Below are 16480 nucleotides of genomic sequence, written 5' to 3'. Positions count from 1 at the left end.
CCTGCCTTTTTTTTTAGCAAAGTTGTTCATCCAGCCTTTTTTTTTATACTCAAAACTCCTGTCCTGCCTTTTTTTTTCAAATTTCATCCTAGTCCTCCCCCCCCCCCCTAAAAATCAAATGGTAGCTCCCTTACAACATTTTGTCCAAAATGAACGTGTTTACACCACACACTATACTCGAGTAGTCAGTACAGACAAACCTGTATAATTGGAAAAGATTTGAAGACATGGCTAGAGAAAGATAAATAATGACTAGACATTATATTATATCTAGGGCCAACCATGCCCTAAACCTTCTCCTGGTGCACAGTTTTGTCTATACTTAGAATACAATTTGTGGTTTAAACAGTAAACACGGTCTTTTTGTCAAAATGTTTTGATGAACTTTTTTTATTATATATTCTATAATTATAACATTTTTGAACATACAGAGATAAATTTAGTAAGTGTACACAGTGGCGGATCCAGAAATTTTCATAAAAGGTGGGGGTGGGGGCACTGACTGCCATAAGAGGGGGCCCGCTTAGTCGTGCTTCAGTGATTCCCTAAATAGTCAACCAAATTTTTCACACAAAAGAGGGAGCCGGGCACCCTTCCCCCCTAAACCCGCCTCTGGTACATTTAACACCTCATTAACATACCATATTTAAATACCATTCAAAATTACAAAGATGGCCGTCAGTCTGACATGTGTATGATTAGCATATCAATGGTATAATACTATAACATTTTTTAGAGACATTTAAAAAAAAAAAATTTATCCGTGTAAACCCTTCGTACACTATATGAAGGTCTGGATGGGGTCCTTCAGTTCTTTATTCTTTTTAAAATATGTAATACCATTTTCTATCTATTCTTTATTTTTTGGCCTAATTTTCTCTATTCTTAATTCTGCACATTTTACCCATTATTCTATATCCTGTAAACCCCATTAGGCATCCATACCTTCCTAAACGTTAATATTTTTTCTAAGAGTTATCTCACCTTGTTTCACTAGTCTTAGTACATCATTTTAAAAATGATCTCATAAAAACTGTATTTGTAACAAAGAGAGTTATATTAAAGAAATGCAAGCAACTGAAACAATAATAATTGAAAACAAATATGTTATTTGTCTGGTGCAATCTGTCTGATAATCATAAAGATTTATACATAATTGATTTGATTTTCATTTGCCGTTGCTTGTAGAACAAACAATATTTTTTTATAAACAATTGAACGACAAGACAAGAAGTTGTTACATTTAATAAGAAAGGGGCAGCAAAAATATATCATTTGATTTATTTAAGCACGAAAAAGCATCGTCTTGTTATAGTGATTGTATCCCTTTTTTTTTATTATTTTATAAGATTCTATATTTCGATATTTTTTAGGTAGATTGTGATCATTCTATGAAATGATAAATGGAAATGCTAGTATATGCATAATCATATATGCTTATACATATAAATGAAATCCAAAGAAATAAAAAAAAAAAAAAACAATGGCATCATCAGCTGCAATTTTTTGCACCCTCTGCTAAGATGATAGTATATCCAGTGAAGCAGCGTCATGGTGCACAGAATGTAAGATCTTTTTATGTATCGATTGTGAAATACATTACAGAAGCCAAGAGCACACATCAATGTCAGTTGAAGATTACAATAAATTGCCCACGTTTTTGAAAGAAACAACCAGTTATTGTAAAGATCATGATAAAATTTATGAAGTTTACTGTCCCATACACGCATGTGCTTGCTGTGTTTAGTTCATTACCAATGAACACCTAAAATGTCAAAATCTAAAACCCTTATCAATTATTTCACAACAAATTAAATCATCTGCTTCCGTTGAACACATTGAAAGAAACTTAAAAGATCTTAAAGAAAACTTTGGCGAAGTTATTGAATTCCTGAATGGCAGGCTAAATACAAATAGAATCGAGAAAGCTAAAGCTATTGAGAAAATCCGGTCCATTCGTAGGTCGATAGATGATTACCTAAACGGATTAAAAGAAGACATTTTAGATGACTTAGAATCAAAGTATTCAGAACTAAAAGCCAAAATAGAGACAATAGTACAACAAGTGCAGAAAAGGGACGGTTTGATAGACCAGTTGCAGGATGAATTCTTCAAAATGACACAATTTGCTTCCGAACTCCAAACATATGTTGGTCTGAAAGTAATTTAAAAAAAAAAGATCACAAGAAGAAAAGTATCTAGCTGATCTACACAATGGAGATCGATTAGATGAAAATAATTTGCAAGTTACCATATTACCAAATATAAATTCAATCCTGCAGGACGTAAAATCGTTTGGAAATATTTCTGTTGTAATGTTGAAGATAGGAAAAAGAGATCAAGCACAGGTTTTAGTACCAAAGGTTACAAATGATAAAATAAAACCATCATGCCTGAAAACATTGCAAATGCCAGATCTTAGCATGCTAAAAGTTAAAAGATTTCTTATACGTGTGTTTGTCATATTATCTGATGATAGAATATTACTTCTAGAAGCAGAAACAAAAATGGTTATGTTGTATAATACAAATGGCACCTATTCAAGAAATGTAGTTCATTCGAAGAATACACCGAAAGTATGTGCCTCGTGAAAGATGATACAGTTGTAGTCAGCTTATTTATGGCCAAAAAGATCGCAATTGTTGATACAGAAAGAAATGTTGTTCTTAAAATAATTAAACTTGATTACTCCTGCTATGGAACATCATCTGAGGGGGATCAAATTTTAGTTTCCTCTAGGGAACATATTATTATTCTCAGCCTTAAAGATTTATCTCAACAAATATTGGAAGGAATTGAATCGTACACTTTTAATGTACTGTATAAAGATAATATCTACTGTACCAGCTGGAAGAAAAACCATATATCTTGCTTTAACATGACAGGAGAACGACTGTTGACATTTACCCATCCAGACATCGACCAGCCTCTTGGAATCACACCAGATAAAGACGGAATACTTTTTATTGCGTCCTCTGAAAATGACAAAATCGTAGCGTTGTCACCAGATGGTAAAACTTGTAGAACAATTTTGTGCAATCATGATGGAATTAATCCCCCAGCAGGGATTCATATTAACAGAGACAAGGGGTTGATGTTAGTTTCAACAAGAGATAGTAATGGTAGTGATAGTGGAATTATTTTTAGAATTTGAAATGTAAACAATGTTTTCAAAATATCAAGAGAAACCTTTTTTAACTTTGAAATTCATTCACAGATGACATATTACTGACTTTGTGATCGCGTATAATTATAAACTCATCATAGATACCAGGATTAACATTTTGTACGCAAGACGCGCGTTTCGTCTACAAAAGACTCATCAGTGACGCTCGAATAAAAAAAGTTTAAAATGCCAAATAAAGTAGTTGAAGAGCATTGAGTCCCCAAAATTCCGAAAAGTTTTGCCAAATACAGCTAAGTAAATCTATTCCTGGGGTAGATCATCCTTAGTACTTCGAAAAAACCCAACATAAATAGCTTTGAAAACAGTTGATTTATAATTATGACCATATCAATGACAATTCATGTCAACACAAAGTGCTGGCTACTGGGCTGATGCGTATTTAGTTATAAAGAATTAAGCACAATTTCTCCAAGAAAATTCCATTAGTTTTTTTCGTACTTCTTATGTAAACTCGAGAAAGAGAAAGAGGCGTGATCAGTAAAGCGTTTAAACATTCGGGGATTTTCACACCAAGCTCAGACATCAACCATAGTACCTACAATGAAAGAAGATGTCTAAAACACGTATCATTTATAAATTTGGGAAGCTTAACATATTTAAACAGGAGTATTACTACGGGTGTTTCTTTTGGAGCAAAACTGCCCCTCCTTGAGGCTCACATTAGTCCAGCCTTCCGTTTGTGGGGTCCGTGTTGCTCAATCTTAAATTATCTGTGGCGGTGATTGTTGAAACTATTTGTCTATTCGTCATTTTCATTTTGGTCATACGGTATAGTCCTTTTTCCACCTATGGTTTTGATTTCTTCTCAAAATCTTTTCCCTCTTTTGCCATTTGATAAGGGACATTCCGATTTGAATTTTCCTTGGAGTTCGGTATTTTTGTTATTTTACTTTTTAATGATGAAACATAGACGTTAAAATAAAAATACACAACCGTTTATCCTCAATTTTGTATGTAGAAGTTTGAACATTAATGCTCATAACATTGAAACAAAGCTACCTTCATGTAAAGGATCATGATTAGATTATGATATAAAAGAAATGGTAAAGTAATCGCTAATTAGACAGTATTTCAACCACATCAAGTGATAGAAAAAAAGATATAAAAGGACAGAATAAATCAATTAATAAATTTTGCAAAAAATCAGCAGACAAAAATATCAATATCAACACCAACTAACGTTTTTCATGGAATGGCATTCAACTAATGTCAATACAATTACCTCCGTTTGAATGCATATATATTTATAACTTGAAGATTTAAAAAAAATGTTATAGTGCAAATTTTACTCAATGTCAGTACATTAATCTGTATGAAAAAGACTTTTTAGGAATCTTAATAGATATTTTTGCATTACTTTTTTCTCAAAATCAACACCACACTTGACTATACAACTCATTTATCTAAAACTCACGGCTAACATCTTATATTATACGATTTTCTATTATGTATATATAAAGGTACAAGCCCTGTGTGTCCGTTGTACCGATGTGTATCATATGTTCATTGATATATATGAAAAAGATATTTAAATTGCAACCCATTGGTAGCCGAGAGGTTTCATCGATGTATTGATGTCAGTCATACATAACAGACGTCAAGGTGTGGTTCGATTCCCAGTGAAGGCATATAAAAGTTACAAAAGATAAAGATAAGTTTTTGAATTAATTCCATTAATGAACAAAAATCAGTAAATTAGCCAATTCAAACAATGAAATTAAGCACACAAAGGAAACAATTGAATATAATTTAGTGAGTCCATTTCAGCGACAGCTTTAAGAAGCGTTTGTAGAAAAAGAAACCACGGTAAATAAATAGCCGATTTATCACATCTTAGCCTCAATGGTATATTTTCCAAAAGTCTTCCTTTCCCTACCAACAAGTGATTTATAATTTTCCCTGAAGTTCCATATTCAGTGTTTTGTTGTTTAGCATCACATTATAGCTTCTTTTACTCTCTTCCAGAAGTCTACGTTTCCTCTTCCATCGTTACGATACAAAATATAAGACCTTTGTCGTATTTGCTCTTGTATGACTAATGGTAAATCTCGAGGCATAATTTGTTCGTAGAAAACTAGAATCAGGACGTTCTGCTCTTCTCTTTCATAAATTCCTTCCGTCAATGCCATGTTGTACTCAAACATACAGTAGTATGACTGGAAAAATGATTTACTTATTATACAAATGGTCTTTTTACTTTCGTGAATCGCGTTTGTAATATTTGCAGTTATTTCCTCACCTGGTAGAAAATCGCGATGATGTATGCACAGTTTCAACTCCCCATCACCCTCCAGATTTTGAATACAATCATTTAGAACAAAATCCCTATCATTTTTTGAATATGCGATAAATGCATTGAACTTGTACTTTTCTACTGATTGCTCATTACTGAATATTCTCCTTTTTCTGTAATACATATAAAGTAATCTCCAACGGTATTTGAATACGAGTCTTGCTCCTTGAATAGCAAAAGCCAATAAAATAATGATAGAAAGAGAGGCGGCAAGGAGATTGTATGACATACAGTTTATTTGCAAACTGAAAATGATATCTCTTAACTGTAAGAGTTCCGTAACGGAGCCATCGTCAAATTCACATTCATAATTTTCACTATTTACCAGGTGATTAGAATTATTACATATCCATACCAGAAACAAAATTCCTTTACACTTACACTCAAAGATATTGTTCGATAAATTCAGTTTTAATCCGTAACTGTGCATCAATTCACTGAAATTGCTCATAATAGTCGGATCGAGAAAGCTTATGTTAGTACTGGACAAATCCAAAATTGTAGAATAATTTATATAAGAAACGTCAAATGATATATCTAATATATTGTTATAGCTCAGGTTGATAAACTTTAAATTAATTTGTTGCCGGAATGTAGAAAAACTAAAATGTTCAATTCTGTTGAAAGATAAATCTATTCTTCTTAGGTTGCACAGATTCTGCTCTAAGAATGGACCAAGAAAAATGTTGCGTAGACTCAGAACTGTAACGTTTCGGAGATTGACACAAAATTGTCTTAATTTGTTGTTTGAGAGATCTAAAATCTCAAGTGTAGAAGGGAGACAGAATTCTACTGGTTCACCTCGATTTATTATTTTTCTGAGGTTGTTATTGTTTATGTACAACTCTCTCAAACCTGAATGAATCAAATATGTGTAATGAAATGCACTCTCTAATGAAAACGTACTGTGTTTCATAACTAAAATGGTCAAATTTGTTGAGTTTAAATCATGTATAACATTTTGATCATAAGTGAAAAGTTTCCAGCCCTTGCCTGGCATACTTAAAAAAGTCAGATTCTTCTTGTACAATGTCCCTTTTTGATAATTGCTTATAGTACATGAAGACATATCTATATAATGAAGATACGGTAAATAAGTGAATGTATTATTCATAGTGTTCATTGTACAATTACCAACCACCAGTCTCTGCAGTCTCTTTAATGACATGAAGACTTCAGGAAACACCATAGAATCTTGAGATTCAAAAACATCAAGCTCGAGGTCAGTTAGCTCTGCAAGGTCTGAAAGGACACTGCTTGGAAAGTTTTCACTATTTGAAGGGTCATTGAATTTTATGTTTAAGTAGTTGAGTGATTTCAACGGTTTGAAAATGCCTAATGGAAACGAAACAGTGTTGTATTTCAAAGCATTGTTTTGAAGAATCAATTTCTTCAAACTACAAAGACCTGCAAAAGCACCTGGTTCAATCCGTGATAACTTGTTATACGAAATATCTAATTCAGACAACTGAGAAAGATTTCCTAATACCCCGCTGGAAATAATTTCTATAGAATTGAACTGAAGATTGAGAAAAGTCACATCGTACTGCAATACTGGAATTTTCGACATATAACTAAACGAGCAATCCACATTTAACTTTTTTCTACCAACTCTCAAACAGTTACAGCGTTCTTCTTCTTGACCAGGTAATTTCATCTTGTTTTCACAAACCGCTAAGCTGATGGTAAATGCCAGGAGTGTTAAAACTTGATACATTATCTGCATAGTTGTCGTACCTGTGAAAATGTATATAATAGTATATATTGTTTAATCGGAATCAAAATGATATATATAAAACAACAACAAAAATGTTTATGAAAAAGGAAATAAGCAAATATAAAAATCACAAACACCAAAACCATAAAAAATCTTTAAAGAAAGGACAAAGCTCATAGCAGCAATTTTTAACAGATATCAATCCATCAAAAATAGACTACATTTGATGATCCGGTGGAAAACATATAAATAAGATCGGTAAAATGCACCAAATTAAAATTGTTCAAAATGTGTTACATTTTTTATTAGTTTGTTGAAAAATCATTAAAAGTTAATTACTGATATATTTACCCTTAAATGTTTCCTGGTTAAGGCATCAAATCCGGAAATGTGTCTGTATCGATTTGGGACACAACGCAAATGATGTATAAGTATTTAAATACGTCGGGAGCTATATGATAAAATAGATTAAAAAGGAATACTAGTATCCAAATCCATCTGAGGTCAACTTCGCCTGAAGGAGTTCAAATCTTAGTTTCCTATTAATGTCTAAATATAACAACGGAGAATTTAGATAAGGTATGTTATAAATATTGTCAATACCGAAACACTTCGTACTGAGTTCATTATACCTCTGGAGTCTAACAGTCCACCAGCAGCGGTATTGACCCAGTGCTCGGAAATGTAAAGAACACTTCATAAAATTGGTACATCCGAAGAGCTTTTCGAAATTAACCTTCATCAGAATCGCTCGAAACTTAAAACTTGAAACCCGAGGCTGTTAATGTATTTGAATACGTCAGGACATATAGACCAAATCCATCTTAGGTCAATTTGTCTTAATCAAATCATTAGTTTCAACGATATAATGATGCTGACTGTAAATATTTCAAAGAGATAAGGTCAGCTTTACACTTATGAACCCGTAGTACAATAGTGCAACTCACTAAAAGGGCATTGTTTATGAAGTCTGTATCAGTATTTCCTGGAAGTTGATTTGTTTTTTATTTTGATATTTCCTCTATTACACTATTCATCAAAGAAATTCATTTCGTCAGAGGATATAAACCCTCATTGTTTTTTTTTTCAATTCAATTAACAGACTTATGTGGACATTTTAACATAATTTCCTGAAAGCATACCAATCGGAGAATTGCAATTCTGAATTGCTTTAATATATAAATAGAAAAGGAGATAAATTACATTTAAAAGAACTCATCTAAGATACAGACTTAAGTTTGTATGACAGACGTGTGTTTCGTCTACAGCACACGCGGCACACGGTTGTCATTCGGTGTATCGAGGAAAATTATTGAGAAAGAATAAGTAACGGTGGTCACGAAGGATCGCGAAGGAAATCTTATCGAGAAGGCACATGCAATCTATTTTATTGAATTACAATACAAACTATAGCAATAAATCGAAGGAAATTTTCCGATTTAAAAAAAATACTTATCTGTCGGTTTCGGTATTTTATGCGAACAAAACTTAAATTATTTGCTGTAATGTATATGTATTTTATAAGGTTAAGGCTGTGTTAAGCAATATTTACAAAATATCATTTTCATACGTACCTATAAAGAAAGGAAACATTACGATTATTCTTGACCATGTTACCTAAATGAAGTTCTTCAACATTTTACACCAAGAGGAGCCAGGATAAATTCTTTAAGAAACATGATTAAGGGTAGAGAAATATGTTTAGCTAACTATTCTCATATTATTATTCACTTGTACTAATGATATAGTTAATAACTCTGTTGACAAGATTATTGTAATTTATACCAACATTTTTTTCACACTATCTTTTCGATGCAATTTTAAGAAAAATAGAGAGGAGAAGCATATGACTTTTATTTGATATCTTGTTAGATATATGTAAATGGTTTTAGAAAAGGTATTACTCCAAGGGATTCAAACTCTACTTACTGCCAAATTTTTTTTTGGGAAAATATATTACATCTTCACTTCCTTTTTGCAATATCATATTGTATAGCAAATAAATGCAGATTGTTGTCCTGGATACATAAAAACATATTTTTCACCTAATGGAAATCAAATATATGAATCAAACTATAAGCCTAATTTGTTAGAAAGCGAGGAAAAGTGGATGGTAAAATTTATGAGATTAATTTTTCCTTATTGTATATTGCTACCTTGGTAAATACATTTGTACACAATCGGTGCTGAGTCTCATTTGGTGATGTCATAATCTTAGAAAATAAAACGGGATTGTGATAACGGCAGGTGGAAAATATCCGTGGTCATCTGTGAAACAGCTATTCAACAAAGTCTTTGACTGACATTCAAAACAGACATCAAAGTTTCCGCATAAAAACTGAAAATATTTCATGTAATGATTTTTCAATAGCGTTTTCGTAAATCACAAAGACAGTTGAAATTCTGTGTTGTCTATTTCTGTATGTATAAGAAAACATTTACCTCAATCGTTGTACAAGGAAAGGTCGATGACATAATTTTAATTGAATGAAGTTATCAGTTAAATGGTTTTGCAAAAAAAAATCATCAAAGAGACCAGGCTTATAATTTTGTACGACAGACATTTTAGAGTAAATTGGGCTATAGCTTTAGTCTTTCTCTTTTTGGTTTTAAGTAAACAATCACCAAGAATACTCGATATTTGCCTAAAATTATCAGACTAGGAAATGTTACTATTGAAACCCGTAGCGTTTCCTATGTGGGAGAAATATATATCATTTAGAGAGAAGGGGACAGTGAATTTTTTTTAAAGAAATCATACGCGTTAAAAAATGTATTTATACACAACATTGATTCTTTTATTTTAAAACATACTTAAACATTCAAATACTTATTCAGCTGTCTTTCTTTTGTCTTAATATATGTATATTATTGTATTAAAAGGTTGCCATTGAAGGGTTTCAAAATGGAAACTTCACATAAACTTTATTACATGTTTACAGTATTTATTTTATATTCAGGTCAGTCAATTTATGAACTATAGTGTGCATAAGAAGAAATTGATAAGGACAGTAATACTGAAATTTATGTTTTATATCTTGTTAAGTGGACAACGTAAAATATCCAGTGTTTGTAATCCAGAAATCCAAATCGAATGTATAAATAACAAAACGATACGCAGAGAATAATTGCAAACGCCAAAATCTAATAAAAAGACTGCAGTACATTATTGTGTTATTACAGGGAACGGTAGATAAGTACTGTTTTCATCGTTTTTTTTTATACGGAAAGTGTTTGACGATTTTAAACGTTCCACATAAGGCCTGACAAGACAAATATTTTATAAATAGAGATAGTATAGTAAGTTAAAAAAGGAAATTGATAAATTTCTTTGTGATAACAATATTGTAAATTTCGTAAAATGTACCAGATAACAAAGTATTGACAACTTTAAAATTAACATATTTACCCCCTACCCCCCCCCCCCCTCCCCCTCCCCCCCACCACCACCACCTTTCCCACACAAACACACACACTCACTCTGAATAAGGGATGTGCTTCTTTTAGTGAGACATAGAAAATATTTCGTAGTATTTGTCAATTTTAACCAAAAACATTCCAACATATCATGCAGCACTATTCAATTTCTAATGAAAGAATTAGCCTAAAGGATTAATTAGAAAAAAAATCTTTTGTTAAAGTTAAACGATGAATGGGCTATTATCATATGCATGTTACTAAAAGCTAATGTAATGAAAACAACTACTAGTACAAGAATACAAAAAAACAAAACAAAATAAAAAATAAACACATTCTAATAATTGCTGTCACTGTACAGTCTCCAATGATAGTCATATATTCCCATCAGTAAAGGTTTTCAAATTTGCCAGGAGTCGTTACAAATTAACATGTACCATTGTTCATTTGACTTTCTTTTGTTCATGTGTGAAGGTATCTATACATAACCTATTGGAGTATTACAGTTCTTCTGATTAGTTAACTACCACAGTGTCGAGTGCTGGTAATGATTGGCTAACCAATCAAATCATAATCTCTCGATATTCAATCATATACATCCTTATAGTTTTACACAAAAAAGAGGAAAGCAGTTTCGACAAATAACAAGAAGTATGAAGAATTATAAGGATTATAGTTTTTTTATAGATTTAATTACAGGTCATACTGCATCTGAAATACAAATGAAAAACAAACTTTCGATGTTCGCATATTCATATCATTCATACATTATATGGCACAAGAATAGTTGATATTCTGTTGAAACGGGCTTGTATATCTCTCATGCAGTTTAGTCCCTCATAACACGTATCTGCACATACCCAATTTTTTGACATTTGGTTACTAGAACATGGACGACATTGAACCTGAAAACAAAACAAAGTATGGTTAGGGAATTTTTATCGGTTAGTATACTACTGTTTTAACATAACTGTATCAGTGATAAGTTAAACAAAAAGTCCAGTAAAAGTCTATTAGATATGGGAATTTTAATAACTTTTATTTTGTTTTACAGTTTTACATTGTGAAGCATCGGATTGTAACTACTACTACTATTCGTACTACGACTGCGATCATACTTTGTAAGTTGTATGAACATTATTGATATTGACATGGACTTCCCCATTTTTGAATTTACCCTTGGAGTTCGGTATTTTTTTAAATACTTTTTTTTGTAATGTTAGAACATCTATAGTTTTACACATTCCATTCACTTCAGTGCACATCAAAATATAGAAATCTGTTAATTCGAATGTCATATGTTGTGGAGATTGTTTTTATTTGTATTATAAACTTTTATTTTTAGCACCAGTTATAAACTTCCGAATTAATTTGAATTCATATTTTCTTTCTTCGATAACCATATACAATGTACGAAATGGGAATCATCTATAAGAAATAGGTGATTGGTGTATAAGAACCAATAAAATAGTGAAACATTGTCGACCAATATTATGATTTTCTTAACATTGCAAAAACACCAATTGTTTCGGGAAAAAAGAATAAGATAGATTTTACTGCCAAACATCTTCCATATCTTTTAAACTTTTTTCAAATGTAAAACATGTAAAATAACAAAAATACCGAACTCCAAAGAAAATTCAAAACGGAAAGTCCTTTATCAAATGGCAATATTCAAAAGCTCAAACATATCAAACGAATGGAAAACAACTGTCATATTGCGGACTTGGTACAGGCATTTCCTAATGTAGAAAATGGTGGATTAAACCTGGTTTAATAGGTAGATAAACCTCTCACTTGTATGGCAGTCATATAGAATTCCATTATATTGACAACAATGTTTGAGCAAAACCAAAGATTACGATTCGTTATGAACATGCATGAAATATGCCTATAGACGTTAAGCAACCAACAATCAATCAATCCAAAGGTTCTGATTTTTCTTACCAATGAAATGTATCTGTTGTGTACCAAAACAGATAGCTGGAATACACATCTATTTAAATTCTGATTAACATAAAAATTGTTAAGGTACCAACATTTATATTATAAATTAAGAATGAACATAAATAATCTGTTAGACCTTTTTGAAACTTGAAGCATATGGCTCAAAGACCTGTAATGATAAAATATGTATATAGCAATAATTAAGCCAGCCAAACATAGACCAAAAAGCGCTTTGTATATTTGAAGGTCTGTTGGTGGGATTGTTGGTATAGTTATCGGTTGCCTCTTGTTCCTGGCAGTAGTGATCGTTATAACCTGTGCTGTTTGTGGTGCTCTGTGTTTCAGTCACCGATCCAACCACCAGGTTGTAACCGTTGTTCCGAGCAACAATGTGTCAATGTTTACAGCACAGCAAGGATATCCTCGTGAGTCTACAATTAACGAAAAATTCGTGGCACTGAGGGTCATGTGTCATTATTTTTCTCACCAAAAACGCATCATGACCAATGTAAAGCAGGTCACTAAATAGAACTGTCATACGATTCTACTGGACAGGAAGTGAGATTAATTATTTGTCAAATTTTACTCAACTATGAAAGGGCTAAAACATAACTAATGGGTTTCATATGAAGTGTGAATGCGAAGTATATCCTTTGAAAGAGAATAGGGATAAGCGATTCATGCAAGAGAAAATTGATAAATGAAAATAAGAAGATTTTGAAGGGGGTAGTAGCAGTTATTAAATTCAGTGTTTTAAATGAGATTTTGACTACCAATCTTTCATTTAAATTCTCGAGTTCTTCGGGTATAAAAGAAATCTTTCTCTTACCGCAATTATTATAATTCTTGTACTAATGTATATTGAAGAATATATGCATGTAACATCAATCCATTATTAAAGGAAACTTAGATTGAAAATGAAACCTTAACGGGTTTTGATAACTCTTGGATATCTCCCCTTTTATAATAATACGCTTCTAAATGCTATTATTCAATAGAAAAAAAAACAATATACAAATACAACTAATAACTAAAAACGTAACAAAATCATTGACAAGGATCATAGTAACAAATCAATAATATATTTGGACATAAATATATGCAAGAGTATTTTACCGATTTTCAAATCTCATAAGATAAATCAGTGTGAACAACAAAAACCGAGGGAATCGCATGAAATCCAATTCAGGACGAAAATACTATATAAATAAAGTCATTTTCTTTACTGGTATGTCAGATTTTTAAACAATTTCAAAACAAATTTTATAAAACTGTCGTTGGCATTATAATACGACAAAAGGCTCTCTATGTTGTTGACATGAAATTTTGTTATTGTTTATTATGCTGATTATATCTATGTAATGCATTGCTTGATTTTAAAGAATGATGTAATATTGCAGAAATAAACAAATTTGACAACAACACATACAAAGTAAAAGAGAATTCATACTAAGAAAGAAACACATTTACCTGTTAAACAAACGAAAGTACTAGTAGCAGGAAGTATTCATGTAAGTTAATGAATATCAATTAAAATATAACTTTCAATAAAAGGAAAGGTGGAGTATACATAAATGAGACAGCAACCCATTGACATAAAACTGAGATACATCTAAGGGTTAACATACTGTCTTCAACAATAGTAAGTAATCTATACTACTCTACCATTAATTTTCGTTTTCAGAAATGCAGCAGATGAATTACCATATGGGAGGACCAGCATATCTACCTCCGCCGCCAGCATACTATGATAACCAATATCCAGTACCTTCAATGCAAAGAAACGTTCTTCAGACACCAACTGCTCTAAGTTCTCAGGAACACAAATCAAGACAAGCTAATCCCTTCCTTACAACAACTGCCCTAGGGAATTACAACCGATAAATACTTACATTAAAAGATTGAGAAAACAATTTCATTTGATGTTCTGACATGTGAAGCTGTCAAACCATAATTTGTTTTTGTGAAAAACATAGAATTGGCACTACACCAATCTTGTGTTTATACTTATTCCTGTAATAGCGTCAAAACATAAATATCTGCACATCATCAACTAAAGATGCATCAGCAAGCTAAGCCTTTCATTCTTTAAATATTCATTTCATTTCTTCATATATAACGCCCTTTGCAGTATCTTCTCTTCTGTAAGAGATTATCATATTGTATCATTCAAGTTCAGTTTTGGTCACAGTTATACATCTATTCACCAAACAACTCATCCAAATCAATTAAGTTGGGGTTGGTTGGAGTAAATAAAATTCAGTAAAATATTGAGTACATTTTACCTATATCATGTATATCAATAGGTTAATCAATTATTTCGATTTCAAATATCAAATAGCCGAATTTTGAAGACACCAGTTTAACTACTAGTATGTGATGTTTCTAGTCAAACTTTTGGTTTTAGCGTTCCTGACGATAGGAAATCCAGAAAAAGTCTTCTGACGCATAAGCCTTATAAAGCATTATTTTATTTTGTTTAAATTGGAAGTAAGAACATTTTGACCAGTATGCATAGAAAATCATATTATTTTCAATTACGTTTTCCGGTTTCACAGCATTACACTGGGTTTAGAAGTATAATTCATGTTAATATAATCTATCTTCTATCTTATAAAACTGTTTCAGTGATGCAAGAATATAAACGATACCAAGGATTTGTATAGTATACAAATCCTTGACGGTACCAATTTTACTGCACCAGATGCCCATTCCGACAATTATTGTCTCTTCACTGATGGTCGAGGCCAAAATATTCGAAAATCCAAGATCGGATCAACCAAAAGGACCTAAAGTATAGCTAACACAATTTATCTTCTTAATGAAAATCAAAGAAAAAGTAAAAATGTGTGATTGGTTTATCGATAAATGAAATGCAACATTGTTAACAGAATTGACAATTTTAATATCCTTTTTCGGTAACCTTTGTAATGTCAAGTTTATTATAGGATAGATCAAAATAATGAGTTTTGGTCTTAGGAAAACTGAATACCGACTACATAAACAGAACCTTTCAAGCTATATACAAGTTAACTATAATGCCGATTTTTCTTCGCAAGTTAAAAACAGATTATATGAACATATATATACTCATTTAATACAAATGATATTTTATTCTGTAAAGGACCTGAATAATGTCGAATAAAGACTGAAAAAAATTTCAACGACTGATTTTTTTAAAACATGTACTTAAATTTATGATACAGCTGATATCTGTTTTTAGCTTCTTGATTGGAAAAAATTTACATCCATCATTTTATCTGGAAAGATCGAGCAAAAAATATAGAGGACGAATTCCTCAATACAGAAGAAAAATCGACAAGAAGAACTGCGAGCTATTGCTCATTTATGATAACCTGCTTTAAAAATTCGGTAAACAGGAAGTTGAAGCAAAACATTTTCTTATGAAGCCTGATAAGAAAATTCAAGAAGATCTTATATGTAGTTCCCTAGAACAATGTCATGAAAATTCTATACATGATCCTCATGTTTTAGAATATATATAAGAATTCGGTAAAATAACAAAAATACCAAACTCCAAGGAAAATTCAAAAATTCCTTTATGAAATGGCAAAATCAAAAGATCAAACACATCAAACGAATGGAAAACAACTGTCATATTCCTGATTTGGTACAGGCATTTCCTTGTGTAGAAAATGGTGGATTAAACCTGGTTTGATAAACCTCTCACTTGTATGACAGTCGCATAGAATTCCATAATATTGACAATAATGTGTGAGCAAAACAAACAGACATAATAGGTAAAAATGTCAAATATTGGGGTACAGCAGTCAACATTGTGTTATAATCTTGATCACTATAACAACAAATAACTATTTCAACAAAGAAAAACAAAATGGCATATAGACACTCTATAGACAAAGTACATAAGCAAAAATGAAAGACAAGAATACAAAAT

At 31.6% G+C, this 16480-nt stretch overlaps 1 protein-coding gene and 1 long non-coding RNA gene across 2 annotated transcripts; one reads left to right on the top strand and one right to left on the bottom strand.

The window, feature by feature from the left end:
• Window positions 1-4839: 4839 nt before the first annotated feature.
• Window positions 4840-8111, bottom strand: LOC127723123 (toll-like receptor 4). Its single transcript, XM_052229962.1, has 2 exons — window positions 7549-8111; window positions 4840-7217 (listed from the first exon to the last, which is right to left on the bottom strand). Exon 2 carries the CDS (start codon window positions 7204-7206, stop codon window positions 5122-5124), a length of 2085 nt encoding a protein of 694 aa, XP_052085922.1. The 5' UTR covers window positions 7207-7217; window positions 7549-8111; the 3' UTR covers window positions 4840-5121.
• Window positions 8112-10062: 1951 nt separating this feature from the next.
• On the top strand, window positions 10063-14835 carry LOC127736282 (uncharacterized). Its single transcript, XR_007998933.1, has 4 exons — window positions 10063-10157; window positions 11669-11735; window positions 12808-12986; window positions 14246-14835. It is a non-coding gene; the product is annotated as an uncharacterized LOC127736282 (long non-coding RNA).
• The last annotated feature ends 1645 nt before the right edge of the window (window positions 14836-16480 follow it).

The sequence above is a fragment of the Mytilus californianus genome, unplaced genomic scaffold (genome assembly GCF_021869535.1).
Source record: "Mytilus californianus isolate M0D057914Y unplaced genomic scaffold, xbMytCali1.0.p SCAF_1, whole genome shotgun sequence".
Classification (NCBI taxonomy): Eukaryota; Metazoa; Mollusca; class Bivalvia; order Mytilida; family Mytilidae; genus Mytilus; species Mytilus californianus.
This window is presented reverse-complemented; position numbering and strand designations above follow the sequence as displayed.

Coding starts and splice junctions, on each gene's coding strand:
- LOC127723123 (XM_052229962.1), bottom strand. CDS start 7,206: ATGCAGATAATGTATCAAGTTTTAACACTCCTGGCATTTACCATCAGC.